The sequence below is a fragment of the Ixodes scapularis genome, unplaced genomic scaffold, assembly GCF_016920785.2.
Source record: "Ixodes scapularis isolate PalLabHiFi unplaced genomic scaffold, ASM1692078v2 PGA_scaffold13__105_contigs__length_92229423, whole genome shotgun sequence".
Taxonomy (NCBI): domain Eukaryota; kingdom Metazoa; phylum Arthropoda; class Arachnida; order Ixodida; family Ixodidae; genus Ixodes; species Ixodes scapularis.
This window is the reverse complement of record NW_024609839.1, coordinates 4,662,127-4,690,074: the sequence shown is the minus strand read 5'-3', so window position 1 is coordinate 4,690,074 and position 27,948 is coordinate 4,662,127. Positions and strand designations below refer to the sequence as shown.

The 27,948-nt window shown below is 45.7% G+C and overlaps 1 protein-coding gene across 3 annotated transcripts in view; it reads left to right on the top strand.

Moving 5' to 3' along the window:
• LOC115318686 overlaps positions 1–20,986 on the top strand; it is a 45,133-nt gene extending 24,147 nt beyond the window's left edge. The window contains exons 4-5 of one of the 3 annotated variants that reach the window (XM_040211850.2): positions 18,125–18,193; positions 20,666–20,986. In XM_040211850.2, coding sequence (XP_040067784.1) covers positions 18,125–18,193; positions 20,666–20,773 — 177 coding nt within the window. In that variant the 3' untranslated portion in view covers positions 20,774–20,986. Of the gene's footprint in view, positions 1–18,124; positions 18,218–20,665 lie in introns of those variants that run through there. The other 2 variants (XM_040211849.2, XR_005715677.2) reach the window with 2 other exon arrangements.
• Positions 20,987–27,948: the final 6,962 nt, after the last annotated feature.

Sequence of the window (27,948 nt, the reverse complement as noted above, 5' to 3'; positions counted from 1 at the left end):
AGGGTCCTCAGTCATCTCCAGAAATAGTTGTCCGGGTTGGGGTGGGAAACGGATCAGTCGCGTGCGTTCCTATGTCCATCGGTAAACATTCAACAGAGAGTTCCAGCTGTGTGCCATGAACTGTGTAAGTAATGTAAATAACGTTATCTGTAAAAGGAAGGTATCAATAGCTCCTTTATATTTAAAAGTATACAAAAGTAATGCGAAAGTAATGTCATTACTTTTAAAAGTAATTTGTAATGGTAATTAATTACCTTCTGGCTGTGGTAATTTGTAATGTAATTTAATTACATTTCAGAAATTTTCAGCAAAGTAATTAGTAATGTAATTTAATTACAAAATATCAGTAATTTGGCCAGCTCTGCGCCCGTAGCCTAACGGTTGTCGCTCTTTCCACCCACGCGAAAAGCCGAGGTTCGATGCCTGGCCGCGGATACACCTTTTAGTTTTTTTCTTTTTTGTAATGTCGTGTTCTGGTAAATACGAGAACACTGTTGCTCATTCGGGGTTAAAATGTTCCACGGGCCGAAACTTCTACGCCGATTGTTCCAGAAGCCCACTCGTCCCCATGAGAGACTTTCCGTGCCGACCCGGAATCAGTCTCACCCCAGGGTTCGATCGTGCTGTTTCGCCGCCATCGACACCTGCGATTCTAGCCTTGGTCTATTTTGTTTTGGGCACAAGTTCGCCCTGTGAAACGCTTAGTCTGCTTCAGTTTTTATCGCCTCATCAATTTTTATTCGTGACATTTTGGGGGAGGTACAAAGTATCGCAAAGTATCGCCAGGTGAGGTGCTCAGCCCCGAAGGCTACTCTTCGCACAAGATGCCGCCGCCCAATCAAGCATCTACACAAAAGGCCAGCTCCCGGTATCCTAAACCCTGCCGCAGGAGCCAAGAAGATGACCGCGACGATGACTACCTCACCGGTCCTCGTCCTGCCCGTTCACGGTGCAGCCAAGGAGGATCTAGAGGGGTGGTTGCAGCATTATAAACGTGTAGCCCGCCACAACGAATGGATGGCTGAGCAAGGCCTCCATAACCTCTACTTCTGGCTTGAAGGCACTGGTTTGAGAACTACGAAGCCTCCTTTACTTTGTTGGAGTCATAAGCCGCCGAACTGAAGCGGACGTTTATCAGCCACCACCGTCAGCAGCGAGTGGAGTACCTTCTTCAATCAAGGGTGCAGGATTGCAACGAAAGCTTCAAAAGCTTTGTTGACGATGTCCGGCACATACGAGCCCGAGCCGAAGCGGAGGCCGCCGAGGGGAGATAACTTCGCTCCCTCATACGTGGCGTGAAGACTGACATTTCTGGAAGCCTTGTGCGCAATTCCCCGACGACTGTCTGTATCGAGCGTGCACTGACGGCCCGAGCAAGCCACTACCACCGACACGCCGGCGCGCCTACTGCTCCAACCGTCGCAGCTACCCGTCTGGACTTGAGCACCACAAGTATCGACAGCCTTCAGGAGATCGCCCGGGATATCGCGCGGGAAGAGTTCCGCAAGATCCTACCTGCTGCAGATCATCCATCTTCACTCTTACTCGCCGGGGTCGTCCGAGACGAGGTTCACTGTGCCTTCCAGCCCGAGACTACGGTCACCGGAGCAGCACAGGACGAGCCTGTCCTAAGCTACGGTGCAATGATCCTACGAGCACCACCAGCCCCGTGTCCGTACATGGCGCTCCCCCGACACGAACCTCCAGCGCCGTAATATCCCCGACGCCAGTAAGATCGGGCGCACGTTCGCCCAGAGCATGCCGTGGCAAGTGAGACCGACGTGAGGGAGATGGCCGATAGGCGACAGCTGTGTTAACACTGCGGTGAGGCTGGCCACGTCTACCGGAGGTGCCCATACCGCCAAATGTGCCTACGAGGGTTTGCCCCGAACGACCCTCGTCCAAGGTACGGCGAACAACCTCGCGACATCAAGGAATACCTTCGTCGCCCTCCGACACATGCGCCGACAGCACCACGAGATTCCCGTTCTTTATCGCCCCGACTTTCCTCGTCGTCTTTCCGTCGGTCGCGCCGTGACAGCCTGTCTCCTCTGCCCCATTAAAAAAACTAGCAGCAACAACGCCTGGAAGTGGTGTTACCGAAAACTGCCGAAGTAAAGAGCCTAAAGAACACCCGAGCGCTGCCACTCTCCCGACGCCACGCACCGCAGCGTCGCTTTTGCAACGGTGCCCAACAATCTAAATGTTGTTATCGACGATCAGGACGCATCGGCCCTCGTGGGCACCGGTGCAGACTTATCAGTCTTGAGTGGGAGGCTCTCTTGTCGCCCGTGAAAGGTTACGACTCCCTGGGGTGGTCCACATATTCGAACCGCCGGGTGACACTTTATTGCGCGCGTCGGAAAGTGTACTGCCCAAGTCGAGATTTACTTCGAGACGTGCCATGTGAAATTCGTCGTTCGATATGACTGTGCCAGAGACGTCATTCTCACCATGGACTTTCTGTGCGAATACGGCGCATCATTAAACTTGGAGCGAAGAGATTGACTCTACAGACACTGTTCCGCCCTCAGAGGAACCCCAAACAACGTGAGTCGCCGTCCGAGTCGCTGCCGACCACGTGAACCTGCCGCCGCGATCAAGTGTTGTACCCGTCATGACCGATGCAGCTACTTCCGGAAAATTGTTCTGGAAGGTAACGGGCAATTGCTCCTGGGAAGAGGAATAGGCGTCGTAAGGGTGGTAACTGAACTTCAGAATGAACGCACTGTAGTCCTCGTGAGGAACTTCCGACAAGAAACGCAACACCTCACGACAAGCGCCTCTGTGGGCCACGTCGAGGAACTCCGGAACTCCGCCAAAATCGCCGCGATAGCTGAAGAATGCGGGAACGACGCGCACCCTGTACATCGATCGCCGTACAGTGTCCGTAAAAAAAGGAGGTAATCCAAAAGCGAGTTGAAGAGACGTTATAGGATGACATCCCAAGCAGCACAAAGTTTGCCAATCATTGGCAAATGGCTGGCAATGATCTTTTGCCAGTGGCCAGCCATTGGCCCTTGACTGACCTTTCTCTGGGCCAATGGCCACTGGCCATAAGCCATCGGCCAAGCATTGGCCGATGAATGACTACTCTCTGGCCATTGGCCAAAAGACCGTTTCCAGTCGTTGGCCAATGCTTGGCTAAAATTTGTGCTGCTAGATTATTTAACCTTCAAGCAGTCCGTGGGCCTCTCCAGTCGTGCTGGTTAAGAAGGACGGAACGTTTAAGTTCTGCGTGGACTAGCGCCAGCTGAACGTGGTGTCATGGAAAGACTTCTATTCACTTCCTCGCATATACGACACACTAGATCGGCTGCGCCCCTCTTGATATTTTTATCTATTCACCTGAAGAGCGGCTACTGACAGATCGAAGTCGACGAATGGGACCGAGATAAGGCAGCCTTCGTTACGTCGGATGGACGGTACGAGTTTAAGGTGCAACCCCACCGTGCATGACGTTTTTATGCTTTTTTGATGGTTTATTACTTTCTTTCTATGTATCTTACACTTATAAAGTTAATGCCAAATTAGAGAGCTGTTTTTCAAGGATAATTTAATGTCTCGATATTATGATTATTTTTAGTGGTTAGTTAATTATTTAGCTTTTAATAGACCACAGTCTCTAATATTGAAAAATTTATTTCTCGAGTTAAAACGTGCCATTGTCCACGATATTTTACGTGAGCGTTCGGCTGGTTGTAGTAAAGTAAAAAAGTAAGCAACGAACTATACAGAGGATGTATATTTTAAAATACAAAATAAAGTTTAAAACTGTATTTTTTATGGCGCTGTAAAAACGGAATCACGTCAACTAATCGAAATAACGAGACATTAAATTATGAAGCATCCTTCGATATTACAATTTCCAGAACTTCCATATTGACATATTACACGTTAATAATGTTATAAGACCTAAAACTTTTCCCATTCAGTTACGGCAAATTGTAGTTTATTATTATAAAATACAGATGGCGACACGTGTTCAAGAAGAGCTTGATGTGCATTTTTCGTCGTGTGCCGCTTGGAACCCCACGGGAAAGACAGAAAAAGCGCCAGATGTTAGGGTGTCAGATGCCTGGATGCTCACAGTGAGCGAGCCAGAGATGTCAGAACAACAAGCGCGAGACTGCGGGTGTACCACGGCTCCTTTTCGCGCGTTCTACTGTGCGTCGGTTCACATGCCGGTCGCGATCCAAATGAAATGGGTGCCATGAAATGCATTCTGCCATTTCAGATTCCGCCAGGTATGCGAAAATATTTTAATTTTTTTATCACTTGCAAAAATCATTTTCGCAATCAAACTATGCTTGTCGGAGTGGCTCGACCATATTTTGTTTCAGAAACCACCTCGGTGGCTCTTAAGTAGCAATGATATTAAAACAAAACACAAAACATTAAATCGTCTCGGTGTCTCTGAGCTAACGCGCTGACCCATGAATCAATATTTTTCTGATTTAAATATCGGCCGAGGTGCCCACAATCTGACGGAGGCCAATCTGAGATTTCGGTTGCACGTTAAAACTTAAAAGATCTCGAGTTAGTCAAAATAAACCCGCATTTTTTTTTTTTTTATTGGGGCGTGTTAAGCAATTTTTGTTGGTTTGGCTTGTGAGATACTTAGTTCAGAGCGCAGCAAACGCTACGGGCTGATGAAGCCACTGAAGTATCGCAAAGAGCGCGAGGTTAAGCTGTTCGTTCTCTTTCTTTGCCTATACGGTCGGGATAAACTAGAGCCACTAAATAAGCTAAGCTTCATACACATCTTGGTGCTTAAAATGATGGTTGTCAGTTATCTGAAACTTTATCAGAAATCACAGGAAACGCTTTTCCGTCCTCCACAAATGTTTAAACAGTTCGAGAAAAAGCAAAGCAATATTACGTGAGCTACCTGACACCGAATGCTGAGGAAGTCGCACTTTTGAACCATGACGATCAGCCGTTGCGTTTGATTTGTTACTAACCAACAAGATGGCGGTGCCCACAACAATATCGGGAGGAGAAGTGCCGATACTCTAAGTGTAGCTCATTTGGTGTACCTCACAGGCTAAACCTAAAGCCCCTCTATCCTGGGAAAAGTGGCGCCATTCATTGTTGTGGACATGCTCGAGGCACGTGCCGCGCGCCACTTCTGGGATATTCATGGCGCCTGAAATCTAGCTCAGTGCTGCGCTGTGCCGCCGTGATCTTCCCAAGAGCTGCACATTGCACGTGCCTCGTGCATCGACGAAGCTTGCGCTACTTTTGAAACATGAAGGGGCTTTAGCTAAACCAAATGCGGTGGGGGATCGTTGACCGAGTGTGTTGTGGCACCGCAGACCAGAGCACGTGGAGAAATGCTCGAGCGCGAGCTTCTTTCAGGGCACGGAGCTCAGGCTGCAGAACCTGTAGGGACTAAATCCCCTCGGTGCCGTTTGCGCTGGTTTTTCATGTAACCTCAAACGGTGCCAGTGCACGAGGCCCGTCTCTCGAGCAGCCCTTGGAGGCAAATGGCGGCGCAGCACTAAAATGACTGGACCTTGAAAAAGAATGGCGGTGGAGCACCCACTCGTGGCACGTGTCTTGCGCGTTTCCACAACAATGGTTGGCGATACTTGTAAAAAACGCTTTTACCAAGGGGCTTTGGCAAGGACCCTGGGTTCAGTCGCCCATCTGCATCCTACCGTCGTGCGATCGTGTACCGCATGTACTGCGTAATGCACGTTAAAGACACCGAGCTGACAGTTGTACAGCACTTTTTATAATCTTCAACGGGTAACAATGTCGCCCTACGAAACTCCTGCTCTCTAAAAAACTAACGACTAATTCCGAATGCTCCGTTACATTGCCCTTTAACGTGTGTTCGCGTGTTCGCGTTTTTTTTTTTTTTTTTTTACATCTTTGATTATGCGGTCCTTATTTATGAAACAGACTATAGTTGTCGGACTACTGGAAAATATTATATAACCAGGAAAATGGCAAGTGAACGCAACAGACAAAAAAAAACAAAAAAAAAACAACGACAACAAGAACAAATCCCACACATTGGCGCACTTAATAAAATAATTGAAATAATAGAATTGATTATAATTGTCTTTTCAAAGGTTTGAGCGCACCAAAAAGGCTATAAAAACAAGCTCGATGCATTGGATGGTGCGCTTGTTCACTGGAAGTGTAGTTCAGGGCAGTATGCTCCCACGTTTATGTTCCGCTTCGCTCACACGATAAAATCAAACACTCTACTGGTACTAATGTATTTAGTGAAACAAAGCTACCTTCTGCATATGTGCAAGGCCCTCAGTTTTCGCGTGATTACACGGACGCTTGTTTATCATTATTGTTTTCGTGCTTTTTTGTGTGCTACATTACATGCATTAGATACCAAGGTAACCCAGGAGCATTCTATTTCGCGAATTGAAAAAAAAAAAAAACTATGCAACTGGACACGGGTACCACAATCAATGCAATATATTTTATAAGCTTCGCATGTGACCGCTGGCCTGAGTAAACATTATTGTTTGTCAAAAACAATTGCGATTGTATAAAATCACGTGGGAAAAACTCGTTCTAAGCACACGACCGTTAGCATGCAGTGAATACTCATAATCGGCGCCGAGATGATTGGTAGCTGTCAGCGGGTGGAGTTTTTCTATCAACAGAGAGTTAGAATGTTTCCTTCTTTCTGTTGTAAGCGAACAGGAGACAACTTAAACCAAATCTTAGGGTAATAAAGTACTATGAACGTTCAAACATTACTGCCTGAGCAGTATATGCGTACAAACTTTAGCTTTTGATGCACGCTTAACTTTCGATGCGCTCAACGCTAGCGTAAAATGTAGCGCTGTTTCAGTCTTAATCAGCGTACGATGTGCGTGCTTACACTGCATATTTTTGCAACGTCATACTCTACCCGTTTGCATCTTTTTTATTTACGCACACTACTACCTGCGTGCATAAATCACCAAATAAAGACTGGTACAGGATGTCACAAAAAAATAGTTTTTTTTTACCGCAGAAATTAGCTATCCATCGCCTCACGCTCATTCTCCGCCCAAAGGCAGCACTAGGTCACAACCAGATGCCAAAATTATGTGATTTTCTGAAAATTTCAATGGGAAAGTGGAGCCCGATTTTTGCCCGTTTTCGGTTTCTGGTGCCATAGAGCCCCATGCATTCAAAAACTACGTCGGCCGTCATTTTCCCATTGAACTTTTCAGAAAATCACTTATATAACTCTTGAATAAGGTATCGGATCGGGCTAAAACTTTGACATCTGGTTGTGACCTCTAGCGCTACCTTTGGGAGGAGAATGAGCGTTTGGCGATGCCTAGTTTAGTCTTGCGATAAAAAAAAAATCCTGTAATTTTTTTTGTGACAGACTGTACATTGCTTAAGCAATGTGCAAAAGCTATCCACAGATCCAGAATCTTTGCCTGGCCAGTCATGCATTTATCACTGGATTCGTATAGACCCTTTCCAGAATTCAGTCTGGCCACTTTGATGACTATCATCATCATCTGAAAACGGCATATCTGCTATACTAATGGCGGCCCTCTGTTTACTGATGAAGGAAGAAGTTGAAGATGCTTCCAAGCAGGTGATTCGAGGCCAATACATTCTAGATGTTAGCGCAGCGTGAAGCGAGAATTGGACACAAAAGCTGAGTAAGCGTTCATTTCTAACTCGGTCCCAGTCAATCTGTTAATAGCACTCACTCGGCTTCAAAGCCCCTTCATGTATAGAACTCTATCAAGGCGTCCATGTGGGTTGGCGCTTCATTCCGACTGACTGCATTTGTTTCGCCATCGACACTAAGAGAGATTGAAAAATAATTGTAGTAAAGTGCACATTCTCGTTTATTGTTGACCTTTAAAAGTGACGGTGCCCCATAAAACACTGCAGACCACAGGTTCATTACCGCCATTAGTATAGTAAAAGATAAACTGCCATTTGAGTCACCAAATGACACTTAATTCCGGAAAGGGTCTATTAAAATTAATTATTATAATTTATTGCTGAGAGTGAATTATTAACCTCGGCATTTTTTATTATGACTCCCGCACCAGTCCTGCTTTGGCTTTGCCAAACTAAACATCTAAACCTGAGTGTCATTTTTTTGTTTTCCAGCCTCGTGGTTTTGGTCAAACTAAACACCCAGCTACCTAAATGAGACACCTGACCGCCCAAAAAATTGTTAACTTGTTTTGATATTTTAGGTAGTTAATTTCTCAAGCTAGAATTTTGGAAACCCATGTCTATCACGTCATCACGTTTTCCTGCAAATCCACGAAGAGCCAAACACATGCAAGACAAAAAGGCCGGCCCGTCTCGTTGCCGCCCACAGAGCCGAGAAAGCAACGCTCGGTCACGGACTTCTAGAAGATTCGCGTTCATTCTTGCACCAGACTTAACTTCCGCCATGATTTCTTGTTCTCGAAAGTGCCAGTTCATCCTCGCCCCGAGCACGTGACGCTCGAACTTTCTTTGCCGAATTTTCGAGATAGTGACGCACTGTAGATAAGCAGCTGCCCGCGACATTGTCGAGTCAGTCTCGCTCTCGCTCTCTGTTACGCTGCAACTTCGCCGCCATGTTTCTGCTGCCGGCCTCGACGCTCTTTCTTTACTTTTTTTGGTTGGCACAAGTTCGCCGATAAAACCTTTATTTTTAAGTTCACTGCTCGTCCTCTCGTCACCTTCATTCGTGACAATATAAATCTCATCACATTGAAATATGTGTAATTGGCCTCTGAAATATCCAATAGCGGCGCACGGGCAATTTTATATTTTTCAACGCGTCGGTGGTTTTGTTATGCATGTGTCTCGTCATTTGGCTCAGGATGATTTTCGCGTTTTTTTCTGCCCACATTTGCTGGAGACGTGAGCTCGGAGCGTAGGTAATTGACCCCCCGCACGAGAATTGGCGCAGCCTTGCGCGCTCCAAAGAAAGCTCGTGCTGAGAAGAACAAGCCAGGGACCAGGTATGTCAAATTCAGGACATAAAAATATACCCCACTGTATCGAAGCGCCACCACGCACGATTTCTCGCATTGATGTACAGGCCTGGAAGGCGATCCCACCGCCATCTATTGGTTCATAATCACACATATCAAGGGTGGGGTTGCACCTTATGATGATGCCGTTCGAACTATGCACGGCACCAGCAACTTTCCAGAGTGTCATGGACACCGCACTGGCAGGAATGAAATGGCAGAGCTGTCTCGTCTACCTTGAAGATGTCATAGTGTTTTCGAGCAATTTTGACGAGCGCTTGCGACGACTCCGAGCTGTTCTCCAAGCCCGAACCACCGGATTCACAGTCAAGCCATCGAAGTGTGGGTTCGACTATGACGAACTGAAGTTCCTAGGCCACGTGGTTAGCGACGATGGCGTTCGCCGAGACCCGGAGAAGATTCCCGCAATCGCGGAATTTTCAGCTCCCACAGACAAGAAAGCCGTGCGAAGATTCCTTGGGCTATGTGCATACTATCGGCGCTTCGTTCGCGATTTCGCAAGGTTTTCCGCAACGCTCACACACCTCACGAGGGACGCCGAAAAGTTCGAAAGCGCCGAGGAGCAACAGCAGGCATTCGACGAAATGAAGCGACGACTCCAGACACCTCCTATTCTTGGACATTTCGACCAGGTTGCAGAAGCCGATATTCACACGGACGCAAGTAACGTCGGACATGGCGCTGTACTAGTTAGTCCAAATGCAAGACGGCACCGAGAAGGTCATCGCCTACGCAAGTGGGAAACTGTCCGAGCCGGAAAGAAATTACTCCATGACTGAAAAAGAATGTCCTGCGGTCGTCTAGGCAATCATCTACGGGTGTGTGTGTGTGAATGGGTGACAAGTACGGGCGAAACTTCATGATTGCCCAGACCGCAAGACGTTCTTATTCTTTTCCGCCCGTACTTGTACGGGAGCCCGTTCCGCGTAGTCACGGACCACCACTCGCTCTGCTGGTTTGCGAACCTCAAGGACCTTTCAAGACGCCTCGCTCGATGAAGTCTCCGACTGCAGGAGTTCACCAAGACTGGTGACTACAAGTCGGGCCGCAAGCACAGCGTCGCCCAGTGCCTGACCAGAGGCCCCGTCGGGACACCTCCCAGCAGCAGCGACAACGATGACGACGAGTACTTCCTAGGTGCAGTGAAACACCAACGACATGGCACGACGCCAAAGAGATGATCCTGAGCTGCGCGCGCTGATCGAGTACTTCAAAGGAGGAGAGCGTGATATCCCCCGTGTCTTCTCGAGAGCCTTGTCGACCTTGGCCATTTGACAAGGCGTACTTTACAAGAAAAACTTCGGAGACAACAACACGCCATGGCTGCTGGTAATCCCTACCGAATTTAGAGAGGAGGTCTACCAAGCCTGCCACGGCGACCCGACGTTCGTACACCTTGGTTACAGCCGTACGCTGGTCCACATTCGTGAAAGGTATTAATGGCCCAAGCTCCCGAAGACATTTCACCTCTACACACGATCGTGCCATGAGTGCCAGAGACGAAAGCAACCGCCGACGAAGCCTGCAGGTCCACAGCAGCCGATTCCTCTCCCAGCCACGCCGTTCCAGCAGATCGGAATGGATTTGCTTGGCCATTTTCCGTCATAAACGTAGGGAAACCTCTGGAAAATCGTCTTCACAGATTATCTTACGCGGTACGCCGGAACGAAAGCCCTTCCTTTAGGAACTGCAGTAAAAGTCGCCAAGCTTTTTCATCGAGTCTATCGTCCTCCGCCGCGGCGCTCCCGAAGTTCTGATTACAGATCGCGGGTCATCGTTCATGGCATAGCTGATGCAAGAGATCCTCCGTATCAGCCACACCAACCACCGCCGAACCACAGGGCACCATCCTCAAACTAATGGGCTGGCAGAAGGCCTAAACAAGACCATCGCCGACATGATGTCAATGTACGTCGACGTGGAACACAAGACGTGGGAAGCGTTCATGCCGTATGTTACATTCGCCTACAGCACAGCGGTCAAGGAGACCACTGGTGTTACACAATTCCAGCTGGTGCATCGTCACAAGGTGACCACGATGCTTGACTCCATGCTACCTCACGAGCCAGCGGGCGACGGAAGTGACGACGCCCAAATGGTTGCTCAACGAGCAAAAGAAGGTCGCTACATCGCCCAAGTCCGGATGCAAGACCAGCAACGTGTTGACGCTAGCGGGTTACATCCTCGTCGTCTGGAGGTTCACTTGCGGCCCGGAGACCGGGTAAAGGTGTGTACACCGATACGTCGTCGTGTCCTCAGCGAGAAGCTTCTGAAGCGCTACTTTGGACCATACAAAATCCTTCGATGCCTGGGAGACCTCAATTACGAGTTTGCGCCCGACGGAACATACTCATCATCGCGACGCCAACCGCGACCCGAGGTGGTTCACGTCGTTCGACTGACGTGATTCTACGCTATATAGGACTGTGGACCTTATGTGTTCCAAGTGACTCTTTAGTTTACCATTCTTTTAATTTGCTTTGTTTTCTTTTGTGTTGCATCGGGGCGATGCACTTTTGAAACATTTCTTTATTTCCATCAACGATGGGGGAAAAACCAAAGGAAAAAAGCTGCTATTTGCAGCTTGACCGGCCCTTTGGTACCCCTACAAGGCAAGCAACACTAACACAGAAAAAAAAAAAAAAAACAATAGAAGGTATGTTTTAAGTATTATACAATGCAAGAGATATCATTTCTGCCCACTGACATAACATCAATTCCTAATGATGCGATATGATTTAGTAGCTCGGGAAGTGCATGTTTAATTCTTTGACGTCCAAAGTTAGTTCGTGATTGTGGTATATGCCATGGATGTATCTGACGTGTTTGACGAATGGAATCGTGCAAATGAAGGTCCGCAATAGCGAGAAAAGTATCATATTTACCTTTCATGGCAGACTGGAATGTTAATATTAATCGTTGTGGATACATTTTTGAAACGTCAAGTATGGAGTACTTCTCAAACAGTGGCAAGGACGGAGAGGTTGAAGAGACATTAGCTATGGCTCGTAGAGCTTTTTTTTGCAATATTCGAAGCAAGTTTAAGTTCGTTGTGCCGGTAGACCCCCACACTAGGTGCGCGTAGCATAAGATGGGATAGAATAGTGATTTAAAAAGTTGAATTTTGACACTTGTGGGTAAAATGTTTCTATATTTATTTAACACACCCACTATTCTAGAAAGTTTAGTGCGAACGTGTCTAATATGGTCGTTCCAAGACATGTTATAAGAAAAAAATACACCAAGAGTTTTTACATTTTCAACATATTGAATAATATCAGTGCCATATTTCAGAAGAGAGGATGAGGTTGCTTGAGTTCTGGAATGTAGTTGGAATATTATAGCCTTGCTCTTGCTAGCATTTATATGAAAGGAATTGTTTATGCACCAGGTTTTTAATTTTGAAAGGACATTATTTGTTTTGCTGATAAGACGTTCACTATTTGAATCAGAAATGATCATACTTGTATCATCTGCATAAATAATAAAATCTACATCAGAGTCAATAGCAACTATATCGTTTATATAAAAAAGAAATAAAAGGGGACCTAGAATGCTTCCCTGGGGATCACCGCAATTAATGTTAAGCAAAGAGGACCTATGCTCGTTTATGGAAACATATTGGCAACGGTTCTCAAAATATGACCTTAACAATGAAAATGAAACTCCCCGAAAGCCATACGAAAATAGCTTGTCTAAAAGTATACCATGGTTGATGCAATCAAACGCTTTACTAAAGTCAAGGAAAACGCCAATCGTTGTTAACTTTTTTTCTAAAGTATCTAAAATAATTTCTTTTTGGTGCAAAAGGGCAGACTCGGTAGACCTAAATTTTCTAAACCCAAACTGAGATTCTATTAATACATTATGATGATCTGAGAAATTTGTGATCCTTGAGTGCATAAGCTTTTCTAAGGCTTTTGAAAAAATAGGAAGAATGGATATTGGACGATAGTTCCCCATACTATTTCTATCTCCTGCCTTAAACAGTACTGTTACTTTTGCTGTTTTCATGCCTGTGGGAAACACACCCGACGAAAGAGCAAGGTTATAAATATGTGTTAAACAAGGCACAATGAGGTCGACAACAAAGTTCACGGGTTTAATGTTTATACTATCAGCATCGCAACTGTGATTGTTGCGTAAATTATTTATCGTCGAAAAAACTTCATATTCATCGGTAGGATAAAAAAATATAGTATCACAAACTCTAGGTATATTTTGTGCTGCATCACTGCAGTAGGTACTAGACCCAACGTTCACAAAATAACGATTAAAAGCATCTGATAGTTCAGAACCGCACTTTTCCATCCCATCAATAACTAATTTTTCTATTCTATCATTGTTAGTATTTTTGCCCAAGAGAGCATTAAGTCTTTTCCAAAGCAAGTCAGGATGCTTCATACATTCAAAATCAAAAAGTTGGTTATAATAGTTTCGCTTTGCACGCCTCAAATCTGCGTTCAGGTGGTTTCTCAGTAACTTAAATTCTGCTAGTTTGACCAAGTCTCGCGATTTTAAAAATGCTTTATATAAGCGATCTTTGGCACGCATTGATTTTAAGTGATCTTTAGTAACCCAGGGTTTCCGGGCACGTCTATCGGTTCTAACCAATCTTAATGGAAATGAGGACGTATAAATACTTTTAAAAACCTCAATAAATTTGTCGTAAGCTTTATTTATATCCTTTATGCCTATTATACTGCTCCAGTTCGCGCTCTCAACGTTTCTTCTAAACGCCTGCAACGTTTTATCGTTAATGCTTCTAATGTATCTGGTGGGTTGAAGTTTATTGACCTTCGTTTTAGCTGTAGCGTTATGTTTATGAATCAGCATGAATATGGGCAAATGATCACTCAAATCTAAACACATTACTCCAGCAGTAATATTTGAGCTATCGTGATTGGTAATAAACATGTCAAGCAAGGAGGAACATGACGCTGTTATACGCGTGGGAAGAGATATGACATTCTGAAGATTATGTGCAGACAGTAATAAAGATAACTCCGACTGATTACGTGATAGATCAAGAAAATCAATATTTAGGTCGCCTCCAAGGATGAAATTGCATTTAACTTCAGTCATAGAGCTAAACAACTTTTCTAGAAATTCAAAGAACTGGGACACATTTCCATTTGGTGGGCGGTAAACAACACAATACACTTCAAGGTTTTTACGTATGCATAGTACTTCGTAATGATCTGTAATGGCTGAGTATTCGGATACAATCTCAAAACCTGTGTTTGATATCAAGATGGATACACCACCACCACGGTTTTGTTTGCGGTTCAGATAAAAGTGTTCATATCCCGGTAAAAGAAAAACATCGCTGTCATCGCTGTACCAGGTTTCAGTGAGCATGATGATATCGAACATTGGTTCAAACGTGTTAAAAAGTAAAAAGAGGTCATCGGTTTTAGATCGCGCTGACCTAACGTTAAGGTGAAAAAATTTGAGACATTTCTTATCAGTTTTTCCAAACAACGCATTCACTTCGTGAGGGTGGTAAAAGCAATTTTGCACCGCCATCGAGAATTATGAAGTTATACAAAAATACAGCAGTCATCGAAATATTCTACGCTAATTCCTAATTTTTTCAACATCACCCAGGCAAGTAATTTTAAGTACATCTGACGTCGTATCTTTACGCGCAAATATTTTGCCACCAGAGCACCACACAAACTTCCACCCAACCCTTCTTTTCTGCGCGATAGCCGTTCCCAGCAGTTTTTTGTTCAAGCCTGTCAAGTGTTCGTTTACATAAACCGGTGACTCGGCTCCGCCAAACTCGAGGGATGCAGTAGTGATCCGTTTTTTTTTGGCCTTTTCCAAAATTGTGTTCCTTTTTGAGCGCTGGACGAAGCGAACAATTATGTTCTTTTGATCTGGCATAAAAGTGGCGACGCGGTGGCAGATGTCAATGTCCGCATCCGCCACTGGTTAAAAGGGGTCGTAATGCCGCGCGCGCAGCCGGCGAAGTAGGCATCGCGCCCGAGCCCTAACGGCTGTTGTGCGTGCCTCCCATGCTAAATGCCGAGGTTCGATGCCAGGCCCCGGATACACCTTTTTTTTCGTGTCTGCAATATCACGTTCTTGTAAATTCGAGAGCCCTGTTGCTTATTCGAGGTTAGAATGTTGTACGCGCCGAAACATCTACCACAATTGTTCCAGAAGCCCACGCGTCTTCATGAGGGACTCCGCGTGCCGAGCCGGGGTCTGTCTCGCCCAAGCGTTCGATCCTGCTATTCTGCCGCCATCGACGCATGAGACGCTAGCCTTTGTCTATTTTGTTTCGGGCACAAGTTCGCCCCATTAAACATGAAGTTGGCTTCAGTTTTCATCGCCTCATCAATCGTCATTCGTGATATTTCGGGGAAGGTGCAGGGTATCGCATATTATGCACGTGAAGCGTACCCCTCCGAAGACAACCCCGCCAAGTGAGGCGCTCAGCCCCGAAGGCTACCCTTCGCAGAAGACGCCAACGCCCGAGCAAGCCGCCGTACCAAAGGCCAACTTCCGATGTCCCAACCCCTGCCGCAGAAGCCAAAGATGACCGCGACGATGACTCCGACGCCCTTTCACGGCGCAGCCCACGAGGATGTATATGACTGCTTGCAGTATTATGAACGTGTAGCCCGCCACAGCGAATGGATGGCTGAGCAACGCCTCCAGAACCTCTAATTCTCGCTTGAAGGGCGCCTCCAGGCAGTGGTATGAGAACCGCGAAGCCTCTCTTGCTTCGTGGGAGTAATGTGCCGTCGAACTGAAGCGGAAATTTATTAACCACCACCGTGGGCAGCGAGCAGAGGACCTTCTTAAATCAAGGGTGCAGGGCCTCGACGAAAGCGTGACAAGCCAGAGTGCCCATTATTTTTTCATGACCGACACCACATCAGTAACCAGGAAGCCCTGCGATCGCTACTGCAGTTCGCCGTTTGTCACGTCGACTGTAGAAAGATAGAAAGACACACCCAGGCTTTTCCGTTGGCCAGTCGATACCATTTCACAACGCGCGGCTGGCCCATTGTGAAAGTCGGGTGCTTCGAGAAGATTGACAACGTCCAACAACGTGAACGCCGGATTAAGATAACTGTGTTTCCAATTGTCGCCTTGAGCGCCCCCAAATGGCGGCCGTCGACGCCAGAGGAGAGAGAAAAAAAAATGGGGGGAAATCGCTCTCTGCTCCCTGATTCTTGAAGTAATGCGTTACCATTGGGCGTAGCGGTTGCATATAACAAAGCATGGCGAATGGAGCCTCTCAGAAGTTTTCCGCGGGGTGAATATCCCCGAAAACCCCTTTTCTTCTTGGTGCAAGCAGATCAATTCACTTAGCATATGCACGAAGGATGTGCGCGCGGTGCGCGTAAAAGGACGGAGCCATTAAATAGTGCTTGTTTATTCTCCGCGAACGAGCGTTTAATCCTGCAGCGGGTAGATCATACACATTGGCGGCCTGTACAACGTAAAATAAGCCACATATGGCGACTTTGAATGTTATGTAAGTACATGGCGTGGGGACTGTAGATCAAATCTACAGTGGGGCCGTTGCGGGACTTGTCTGCGTTCGTGTCCGTGCGCGGCGTGGCAGGTCGAGGAACTGAAACGCAGCCCGTGTGCATCCACAAGTCTCTAAAGCCGGAGGCAGGAGCTTCCGAGAGCGTCCAAAGCGCGCAGCTGCAACCAGCCCGCCATCTGTCGGCGCTTGCAGAAGGTGTTTCCTATCCAGTTTGCACAGCCAGTGGGGCTATGGTGCCATCCCGTGTCGACGTTGCAAACTGTGGTTAGTGCAAACCAGCACAAGATCAGCACAGCAGATGGGCATAAAGCAAACGCATAAAAAAAAAGCTGACGAGGTTCTTGAAAAAAGAGAAAAAAAAACGAGTTAGAGGTTTATTTTTGATTATTTTTACCGCGCGAACTCGAATATCACGTTAGAAGAGTAGTAAGTTGGGTGAGTTGGCAAACGTTGAACATGGTTAAAATCGCGCACAAAGAGACGAGGACAAACGAGGAAGGAACACAGAACACAGACAGGCGCGCGTTCTGTGTTCCTTCCTCGTTTGTCCTCGTCTCTTTGTGCGCGATTTTAACCATGTTCAATATCACGTTAGTTTGCCCCGAATTAAGATGTAACTAAACGCGAGAAAAGAAGAAAAACCTCCGACCAGTCGTTACATCACAGAAGGATCTTTCGACCGCCAAGCGCGAGTCCCTCGTTTAAGCAGCGCGTACAATTGCAAGCTTGCCAGGCATATTCCCCCGCACTGACACCAGTCGGGACGTCTTTTTCTGACCCTTTCTAAAATATCAAGAGTGCCCGTGCATAGATATAAAAGGCGCTGAAGATGCTCGAGACCGGTGATTCCGAAAACTCCTTTTGTGACGTAACGCTCCGCGAAGGAGGGTCTTCAGCGGTACTTTGAAAATGATTTTCGGCAGCAAAATGTGCATAAAAAAAATGACCTCGATATTCGTGATCCTGGCGGCCAAATGAAGATGTTTTTACTCAAATACAGAGCCGCTTTAGTTTTCCTTTCAAAGCCCTAACCCAGGTGCGCAGGCAGATAACGAGAAGCTGCGGGACTTACTCAGTTTCCCTAGGGGAGTCTCCGTCTGCCCGCAACCTGCTGCCCTTGAGGAGCTTCGTCTCTTCGTGGGACGCCGTGCTCCTGTGTTGCGGATGCCTAGAAAACCTGATGGGAATTCTGTTAATTTTTCACGCCTTCGGACTGGCCTTAAGCAGGATCAATTGGGTCGTTATTTGTGAGTTTCCTGCTGACGGAAAGAATGACGTTTGAGTTTTATAAATAAAGAACACTGCAAAAAAAATGGGAATGGGAATTTTTTTTGGTCTGGATTTACTGTTATACTTTCTTTGTACTCACCCCAAACATGCAAAAATAAAATTTAAAAAAAAATCAAGCAGGTAGTTAAGAAAAAAAAAAGAGATTGGAAGGTGGCGAGGAGGACCACGAGGTTCTTTCCTCTTTTTGTGTTGTGGGAGGGTTTGCGAGAAGGAATGTGAGGGTCGGGTTCCTTGTCTCTGCCTCACCTTTTCAACTTTTTTTTTCCTTTCACTAAAATAGCTCTATTTTTAATTTTTATTTGTGACGTTATATGTCATTGCAATGCAGGGTTTTTTGTATTCAACCGGTTGCGACATAGGATGCAGTGATAACCACAGGCTGTCGTTGCCAGAGGAGGTATGTTCCAAGAGTAGAGAAAATGTAAGTCTTGAGAAAATTTTCTCGATGCCTTTATTTTTTTTAATCTTTTAGTGGGTACGCGTTGCAGAAAGCTTCCCTGTTTTGTATATTAAAAAAAGTTATTTATCGTTCACTTCTTTTTTTACTAAGGGCAGGCCACCATTTTGTATCCAAATTTTAGAATTGATCTTTGATTAGCTATACCACAAGTGGTACTCATGACTCTCTATTAATTCCTTCAGAGTTTATACGCGAACCATTTTTTTACGTTTGCAAGACCATGCGTTATTCTATCGGATCCGCAGAGAAAGACTTTGTCAGTCATTTTTACAGTAGAGCTGTTAAGGGCTAGGTTCCCCAGGGTCCTGTCCGGTACCAAAGAAATGTCGACACAAACCTACACGGACCTCTGGACAGCTATGGCCATCTATAAGCGACGGTGGCAACCAGGCAACCACTCTAGTTGCCGCCGTCGTTCATAGATGGGGGCAACCTTTTCCAGCTATTATAGAAGAATGGATAGTTGGGCTAGTTGGTGGGAATTTCCCGTAGGAAACAGGCTCGAAAAACGGGCGAGGACGAAGAACAAACACGCGTGACGAGCGCAACGCACGTCACCTGTGTTTCCTTCTTCGTCCTCGTCTGTTTTGAGCGCTGTTTCCTACACTCTTATTAGTTTCGGTTTGGACTCAGGATTGGTCGGCCGCGTGCTCTTTCTTCGGGGAAAGAACACCGGGTGCGGAAGGAGCGGCGACGTACGCAGCAGCGCGATTGGGTCCGCAACCGCCGCGTGCGTCGAGCGCTTCAGATTCCCTTGCGAAAGAGGAGCAGATCGCTCGCCTGGAAAGCTACCGCCGAGAACAGAAGCTACCAGCTCCGCTGCTCTTCCTTCTTCACCAGAGCGGAAAGGATGAGATTTTTTTGTTATATATATTCAAATGATCAGATAGTTTTCTGCGGTACATAGCACGTAATAAGATTAACGTCTAACAATTATTTAACATTGTTGACTATTGTTTCATGAAATTGATAACGCCTCTTATACCTAACTTCACATGATCACGTCGACTACTAGAAAGGCTGGTAGGAACCGTAACCTGTCGATCCAGCCACAATTCCTAAAGCCTCTCAGTGTTGCTTTTAGGCAAACAATCATCTGGACGATGACTGGTGGACATAGATGGGGAGGCAATAGCTGCGCGCAATATCGTCCGCCTTTCAGCCTTGTGATGAGGCGAATTTCTGCTTAAAGTTTTGACCTGTACTGCCAGTTGCTTTGCTGCAATAATCATTAGGATATAAAATATATTGCATGATCATATATGTACTGAAGGTGATTGCATATTTATAAAAAAAAGGGGCTGGAATAAAAGCGACAGTATTAGAAGTGGTTGAACAATTAACGACAGTAGCAAGATGAAATAGTAGTTTTTAAAATACCTTGAATGCATAGGGAGAAAAATATAGGTACAGAGTGCAGAAAGCACAGTTTTCGTAGATGGGCTGTTCGTGTTGACATTTCATCCTTTCTTATGTTTTTACACTGAACCAACGCGATCACTTACAAAGGAAAGACATTAGGTTAAGACGTTTTTCTTTTTACACAAACATACTTGCACTTGTGCTGTCCTAGTATACGTGCACGCAACGCCACTGACCAAGAAGCGTCTTTGTCATTGTGTAATGTCGACGGCACGTGTGGAATTTTTCTATCAAAGTCACCCTCGCCAAACATAATGACGTAGTAACGGGTATCGTATCGTTGTCGTAGTCGTGGGATTATCTTTTAATAACTATATTCAAATGCAGCTCATAGATTGGACACGAGTATTGCGGGAGCACACGGCTTGGTCTCATGACATTCAATGCGTGAACAAGTATTCGGATGGTGACTCGAGCCAAATCGCTGCAGCGACGCTAACAGCCGACTCCTAACACTGTCTGCAGATTAACACGTGCGATGTGGTTGCGAACCCCAATGCACGACTGTGATGAACGTTGGGCAGCATATAACCGGCTCGAGATCACGTGTCTGCCCATTCTGCCTTTAACTTGAGGATGTTAACGCCACTCATTTGAATGATTGTGTTGAAACTGCCATTACGATATATAATCTAACCCATATATCGTAAGTTGTCAATGTCAAAGAGCATTGGTGCGCCTTATTTAGTGAAAGTCTAGAAATAGGGGCACAGCTGCCTTATAAAAACAGTCAAGAGGCTCAAAGTACAATTTCTTGGTTCGAGCGCTGAAACGAAATCTTCACCCAAATACACCAATCTCATTTGAAAAAAAAAAAAAGATATTAGTGCCTGTTTTGAAGTGGATATTTTATCAGATACACTATTATACAAAAAGTGCAATGCAATAAAAAAAAAAACGAAAAGCACAAAAACTAAGATGTATTTGAACGCTGAGGTGTGCCTTTTGATCGCTATAAAATCAGTCTTGCATTTTCTTTCTCCACAGATCTGCAATGAAGACGCGAAAGAAAAACTCAATAAATGGAAGGATGACTTGGAGAAGAGGAAAGAGGGCCTTATCAATGAATGGTGCAGTTATTGTAAGGGGAAATAACTTCTTTTACGGCGACTGCGATAGATAAAGCAATGTTATGTGCCCTTCATCTGAGTCTTTAATTTATAAAAATGTATATCTCCTCGTGAGTTCTTTATGTTTTGATATTCAGTCGCTGCAAGCTGGGCTGTTTTGTGGCACAAGTGTTTCCTGTTGTTTCCTTGATATAGTTTTTCCAAGCCATGCATTTCAACTTGTACTAAAATAAAATTTGTAAACTGTACTTGTACCTCAGTAACGAAATGTATTAAAAATTTTCCATGATATTTGAATATCTCACTGAGCTTACACGTTGCGTTACATATGGTTTAAAAAAATGAAAATGAACGTTCGTAGTTTAAGAGAACAAATGAAGACAATTTTTATATCAACATGTCACACTGTCTACTTCAGAAATTTGGAGCATGGCCTCGGCGAACCAAAAAGAAGAAAAATAAATAATAGATAGAAAAAAAGTCACTGTAAAAATTTGGCTCGAAGAATGGCTGCACGGGAACTTGAGTCCTAGCTTCAATATCATTCGTTGACCTTAATATTTCTATATTTATGTTTTACCACACAAGAGTGTTTGAGATAAGGTGATACAAAATACGCGCCGAAATACATTTCTGGCATGTATGGAGGGGAACGGCGTTCGAGTTTCCCGACTCCAATTGTTTTTTGAGGAATTCGATTTCCAGCAAACTCACCTTTTATAATTAGACGGTGATGTGCGCAGCATTATGCCGCTTGGAATGTGCACGTGCCGTGCACGTTTTATGCAACGGCGTCTGAGATAAGGTGATAAAAAATAGGCGTTGTATTGCATTTCTGGCATGTATGTATTGTATTGCATTGCTGGCATGAACATCATCAACATCAACGACCTTTTTTCGTAACTACGGCTTTTTCGGTCGAGTGAGACAATAGAGCGCATACGCCTATTCGACGTCTTCCAAGCGCCATCAGACGCTTTAAACATCCGTCCGCAGACACCTTTACCGTACTTATATCCTGTAAGGACGGCAGTCTGTGTACCGGAACCGCCGCGATTGCCCCCGACGGCCTTTCGCTAGATTGACTGTTTTTTTTACCGCCGGCGGAAAGCGCTCAAAAAAAAAAATCGTTAAGCGAGGAATGGGCATGCTGACTTTATTGAACACAAAGTATGCTTGTCGTATGCGGCGATGAATCACTGGGCACCTTCGACGACAACGACGAGAGGCGTTCAACTCGCACCAACGCTACCGGTATTTTTTTTATTATTATTTTCTTGTTGCTTGTGCCTAACTTTACCGACGTGGTTATCCACTCGTGCGCGTGTGTGCCAGGACTTTGCAGCTCATCGACACAGAACGAGCAGTTAGGTGGCTGAGTGGCACAATTATTACGATTGTTAACGAACGGAGAGGCCGGGACGTAGTAAGGTCAGCCGACCGCAGTCCAGCTGCAATGTCATTTTGGATTTTGTTGATATTTCAAGTGTAATAGATAGGCTGAAAATTTATTCATCAACGGGTGTTGACGAAATTAATTCAAACATTTTAAAAAGCACCAAAATATATTCCTTTATTATATTTCATAAGCTATTTTCATGGTCACTAGAAACAGGTATAGTGCCGAATGATTGGAGAAGGTGGTTCCGTTGCACAAGTCAGGTGTCAAACACGATCCATGCAATTATCGTCCTATGTCCTTAACAAGTATCCCATGCAAAATCTTAGAACATATCATCTGCTCTCATCTGACTACCTTCTTAGAATCTAACAACGTTTTTACGTTAGCACAACACGGCTTCAGAAAATCATTCTCGTGTGAAACTCAACTCGTCTCCTTTACCCATGATCTTCATCGCTTTCTTAACTCTGTCTTTTACACTGACTGTATTTTGCTAGATTTTCCGAGGGCATTCGGTAAAGTTTCTTATTCTCTAATAATTTGTAGGTGTTAACAACAAGATTTCCTCTATGGCGTCTGTTCACTCAAGGGTGCCCCAAGGCTCCCAATTGGCTCGACTGTTTTTTATTTATATTAACGATCTAGTATCTAACATTTCTTCATCAATCTGCTTGTTCGCTAATGATTGCGTTCTCTATCGCACAATCACTGACCACTCTGAAATTGATCATCTCCAAACGGATCTTAACCACATAGCTCACTGGTGCGATGCTGTGCTGATGGAATTAAATACCAATAATTGGAAGCCTATGAGAGTGTCACGCACTAACACTAGCTGTACTACAGATCACATTAACGATACACCCCTATCACCTGCTTCATCCGTGTTGGATCCCGGCCAACATTGCTTGTCACTGCATTGGAAAGCATTCAAAATCGAGCAGCTCGTGTCATCTTAACTAATGGTGAATTCCACTCGTAGATCCGGAGCGCTTCCCAAAATCCGCGAGGGAGGCAAAATTCCGGTCCGTGGGACCCGCTCCGAATCGACAAGGGGAAGATAAACTTGCATTTTTGGAGCGACCTCCCCCATGCCCCTCCCCACCGCTTCCCCCGCCGCCCGTTCAAAATGGCCGCTGCTCGAACTTGACAAGCCCACCAACGCCTCAGCCGACTGATCTTTCCGACGACCAGTGGCGACTGTCACTGCTTAGTTGCAGAAATAACACGCGGCACTGGCCGGGCGAAATTATACGCACCACAGCGCCCATGTCACAAATCACGAATACGTCCGCGTTCGGCACCGTCACATACCTTTCGGCCGCCTCGAAGCGGCGGGGCACGGACAGCGATTGCCCGCGCTGGAGTTCAGATTTCTGGTACGACTTTAATAAACACAGAGGTAACAAACCATCACTTGCGCGGTCGTTGCCTAATCACTTCTTGCTTTATTTCACGGGAAAACGCCGGCGGAATGCAGTATAAACAGGTAAACAATCATACGCTGCAGAATGAACAGGCCTAACCTTGCGTCTGCATCCGGCTTTTCTGTCGTTCTTCCTCTCACGATCACAGATGTCAGCGCTTACGATTTACCACGCTCCACAGTCCCGGCTTTGCATCCCTGATGTACGCGAGGTAGAAGCGTTCGAGCCGTCATAATCCCGCGTAAACAACCGACCCACCCGCACAGATCCATTTCGACGGCCCGACCGGCCCGCCGACCTCTCCAACCTCGCCGCGCGGCGCGCATGCGCACTGCCGATTTAGGCGGAAATCACGTGGGCCGCTCTGCCAATTTCCGGAGAGATCTGTGAAATCCCGCAGAGCAAGTTCGGCGGGGTTTGGGGCGCTCTGTGGAGCGGGAGCTGCCAGAGATCTACGAGAGGGGGATGACCAGCTCGAGCCAGATCTGCGTGCGGAATATGCGCGCTCCAATTGGAGCGCTTTTGAAGCGCTCGATATCTGCGAGCGGAATTCACCATAACTCTCATCGCACGTCCAGTTTAACAAAAATGAAAATAATTCTATTATTTCCCGACTTATCTTTCCGCCGTAAATGTGCTCGTCTTTGCTTGTTTTACAAAATGTACCATCACAACTCATTTTTACGCCAGTCACTTATACTCGAACCTTCTTATCGCTCGCCTCGATCACATCCATAAGGTTGGCATACCAAGCTTCAATACTAACGCATTCAGTGTGTCATTCATACCTCGTACGTCAACAGATGGGAACCGCCTCCCTGCTTCAATTGCCTCCATCACTGACGTTGTTCTGTTTAAACAAACACTCAGTAACAGCACCCTTAGTTGATTGTTTTATTTGCCATGATTTTTTGTGTGTTCACTCCCCTCTGAAATGTGCTACGTACATTGACGGTAAACAAATAAATAAATTAATTAATAAATACCTACAGGACTGCTCAAAACTTAGCTTTTAAATCAAGCGGCAGCTTGCGCCACCTAGGAAGTGTAGTAGTAACCACTAGATGGCGCTAAAAATATTAAAATAGGCATTTTTATTTTAGATTTCACGGAACTACTTATACACCAACACACACTCAACACAAACACCAACCAACATACCGAACACAGTTAAAGGCACAAGCACATACATGTCAGCAGCACAATAGGGCACAAGCAGCAGCAACACCTCACCTCCGCGACTCTCTACTCTGACAACCCTAGCGACCCGATTCGTATATATGCCCTACCATATTTTGACAAGGATTAGGCCAAGTGAGTACTCCTGTTTACCAGATAAATACAAGGAGTATTTGCAAGTAATATTGTTATACAAGGGCTCTCTGTATTTAAATTGGCACGCTAGACACCTCTCTTAATCTAGCTCTTCGAAGGGCCACATATGATTTGTAAGTAATTTACAGGGTGAAACAAGGAGACGGCAGGCTCTTTAAATCGACCGCCAAATTCGGTCTCTTAACCTATCACGCTACGACTTTGTGCAGCGTTGCCCACAGATGGTGCATTTGTTTATTCTTTTTTGTAAAATTTGCAAAGAGCGAACGTAGCTGAGGAAAAAGTAAAGAAAGAAAAAGGCTTAGCTCCTATGGAAACGCAGCGAAGCCACCGGTCTTCAAACAACACGGCGCCGTTTCGCACAGGAGACAAGAGATGGCGCAAGCGGTCGCGACGCCAACTGCCGCCAACGAACGAGCAGACGACGCCGAGAGCCGGCGTATTTAGCAGACAAGCAACTGCAGTTCCTTGTTGTTACCCCGCCTGTTTTTGTTTCTGCGACTGTCGCCGCCTGCGGAACGCGCGCCGCGTTTGAGTCGAAAAGATTGTCTGCTAAAGACGCTGGTTCTCGGCGCCGTATGCTCGTTCGTTGGCGTCGCGACCGCTTGCGCCATCTCTTGTCTCCCGTGCGAAACGGCGCCGTTCTGTTTGAAGACCGGTGGCGTCGCTGCGTTTCCATAGGAGCTAAGCCTTTCTGTTTCTTTACTGTTTCCTCAGGTAAGTTCGCTCTTTGCAAATTTTACAAAAAAATGCACCATCTGTGGGCAACGCTGCACAAAGTCGTAGCGTGATAGGTTAAGAAACCAAATTTTGCGGTCGATTTAAAGAGCCTGCCGTCTCCTTGTTTCACCCTGTAGTAAAGTAACACCAGACAGCATGCTCCCGATCAGTTTCGGTTTCGGACTCATGCAGTGATAAGCTGGCTCAAGCTATGTTGCCCCATGCTCGTTCCGGGAATGTAATAGCAGCGAAAGTTCCAATATCTGCATTTTTAGTCAGTAATCGGCTAAAGGTAACATAAATATTTGTCTTGTGTTGTTCATTTCGTTCTTTTTCTCTTAAATCTAGTGCTTGAGAATAGGTGACGTAATATAGACTCTTTCCTGAATTCAGTGCGATCTGGTGACTCAAATGCCAGTTTATCTTTCACTATACTAATGGCGGCAATGAACCTGTGGTCTGCAGTATTTTATGGGGCACCGTCACTTTTAAAGGTCGGCGGCAAACGAGAATGTGCGATGGCGAAACAAATGCAGCCAGTCGGAACGAAGCGCCAACCCACATACACACCTTGATATAGTTATATACATAGAAGGGCTTTGGAAGTCAAATTTGGGGGTTTTACGTGACATACCACCGACGGGCATCTGGAACGCCCCAGCGGAGAACTGAGGATTAATTTGGACCACCTGGGGATATTTTGACGTGCAACCGAAAGCTCGGTTACACGGCGCCTCCTCCGCGAATCCCGGCACCTCGGCCGGGATTCGAACCCGCCACATGGGGATCCGTAAGCCAGCGCTCTCGCCTCGGAGCCACCGAGGCGGCCAAGGGGCTTTGAAGCCAAGTGAGTGCTACGAACAGATTGACTGGGACCGAGTTGGATATGAACGCTTACGCAGTTCTTGCGTCCAATTCCTGCTTCACGCCGCGCTAAAAGCTAGAATGTATAGGCCTCAAATCAGCTTCTTAAAAGCAGCTTCAACTTCCTTCATCAGTTAACAGAAGGCCACCATTAGTATAGCACATATGCCGTTTTGAGATGATGATGATAGTGATCAAAGTGGCCAGACTGAGTTCCGGAAAGGGTCTATTGTAGCGGGCAAACGCTGGCGGCATGTTTTCCCGCGTTGTTTGCGTGACCGATGAGGTGCCGTACTCGCTCCACTTTAAAAAAAAAAAACCTAAATTAAGCTTATGTGAAAAAAAAGTATTGGGGTACAGTTACAGATTGTGGGATTTCCCTTGCTGCTACCCGTCCCGGAGAATGACACAGCACACCAGTTCAACAACGCGTAAACATTTAATGACCGCTATCGCCTGTGCCGCGAACCCAACCGCCCCCGCGCATCCGCTGCGACGGCCTTTTATCAGCGGCGGAGCGCCGCTCGCGTGGCCAGTTGCCCTTGGCCCCCTCGTGGTCAAGATGACCACTTATGATTGTCGGAGGGGCAGCCTGGGCCAACCGCTTGGAATCGCCAGGTTGCCCACAACATATAAACGAAACTAGCATAGCAGGTTTTTTTTTTTTTACATGTTGCATTTGGACAATATATACACCCCTATCAAATTATTTTAAATCTTTCAGTTTTTTTCATGAGAACAAAAGGCTGGCACTTTCCGACCATGGGGTCACTTTATATATACAGTGTATTAAGCTCCAAACATTGGGGCATTCCAACCAGAACTATACTGTGTATATATAAAGTGGCTATAATGAAGACAAAGTGTTCAGGCGGCAATGCTTGAATTCTATTATTTTCCAAACCTGATATACAATATTACATTGAAAATATTTTCCTTCAAAAACAAATAAAAGTTTAAAACAACCTCATACATACTTTCGAAACATTGTGTAAATGGAAATTTGAAAAAATAGTTTTTTTCTAGCACTGGACTATCAAGCTATAATAATTATAGTAATGATACTTTCTGAAGCCAGAAACAACCTTGCAGCCTTCTTATTGGCCACCTTCGAATATAAAACAAACCAATACATTTACATGAAAAGGAAAAATTCAACCAAAAACAAAAGCAAAAAACAATGTTATGTATGCATCACAAACATATTAAAACATGCAACACTGCAGTCACATCACCATTCTAAAAAAAAAATATAAGAAAATATGTGTAAGAAAAAAAAAATGAATTACACCAAACAAGACAATGGGCCATAGAACCAGTTTTAGCAATAACAAAAATGTATGAGGGGGTACCCAAAAGTAGCTGGATTGAATTACAGGAGGGCGGGGGCGTTCGTAGCACTAGCATGCGCCTCTAGTAGCGCTAAGCAGCACCCTTCCTGAGCTAGTTTGC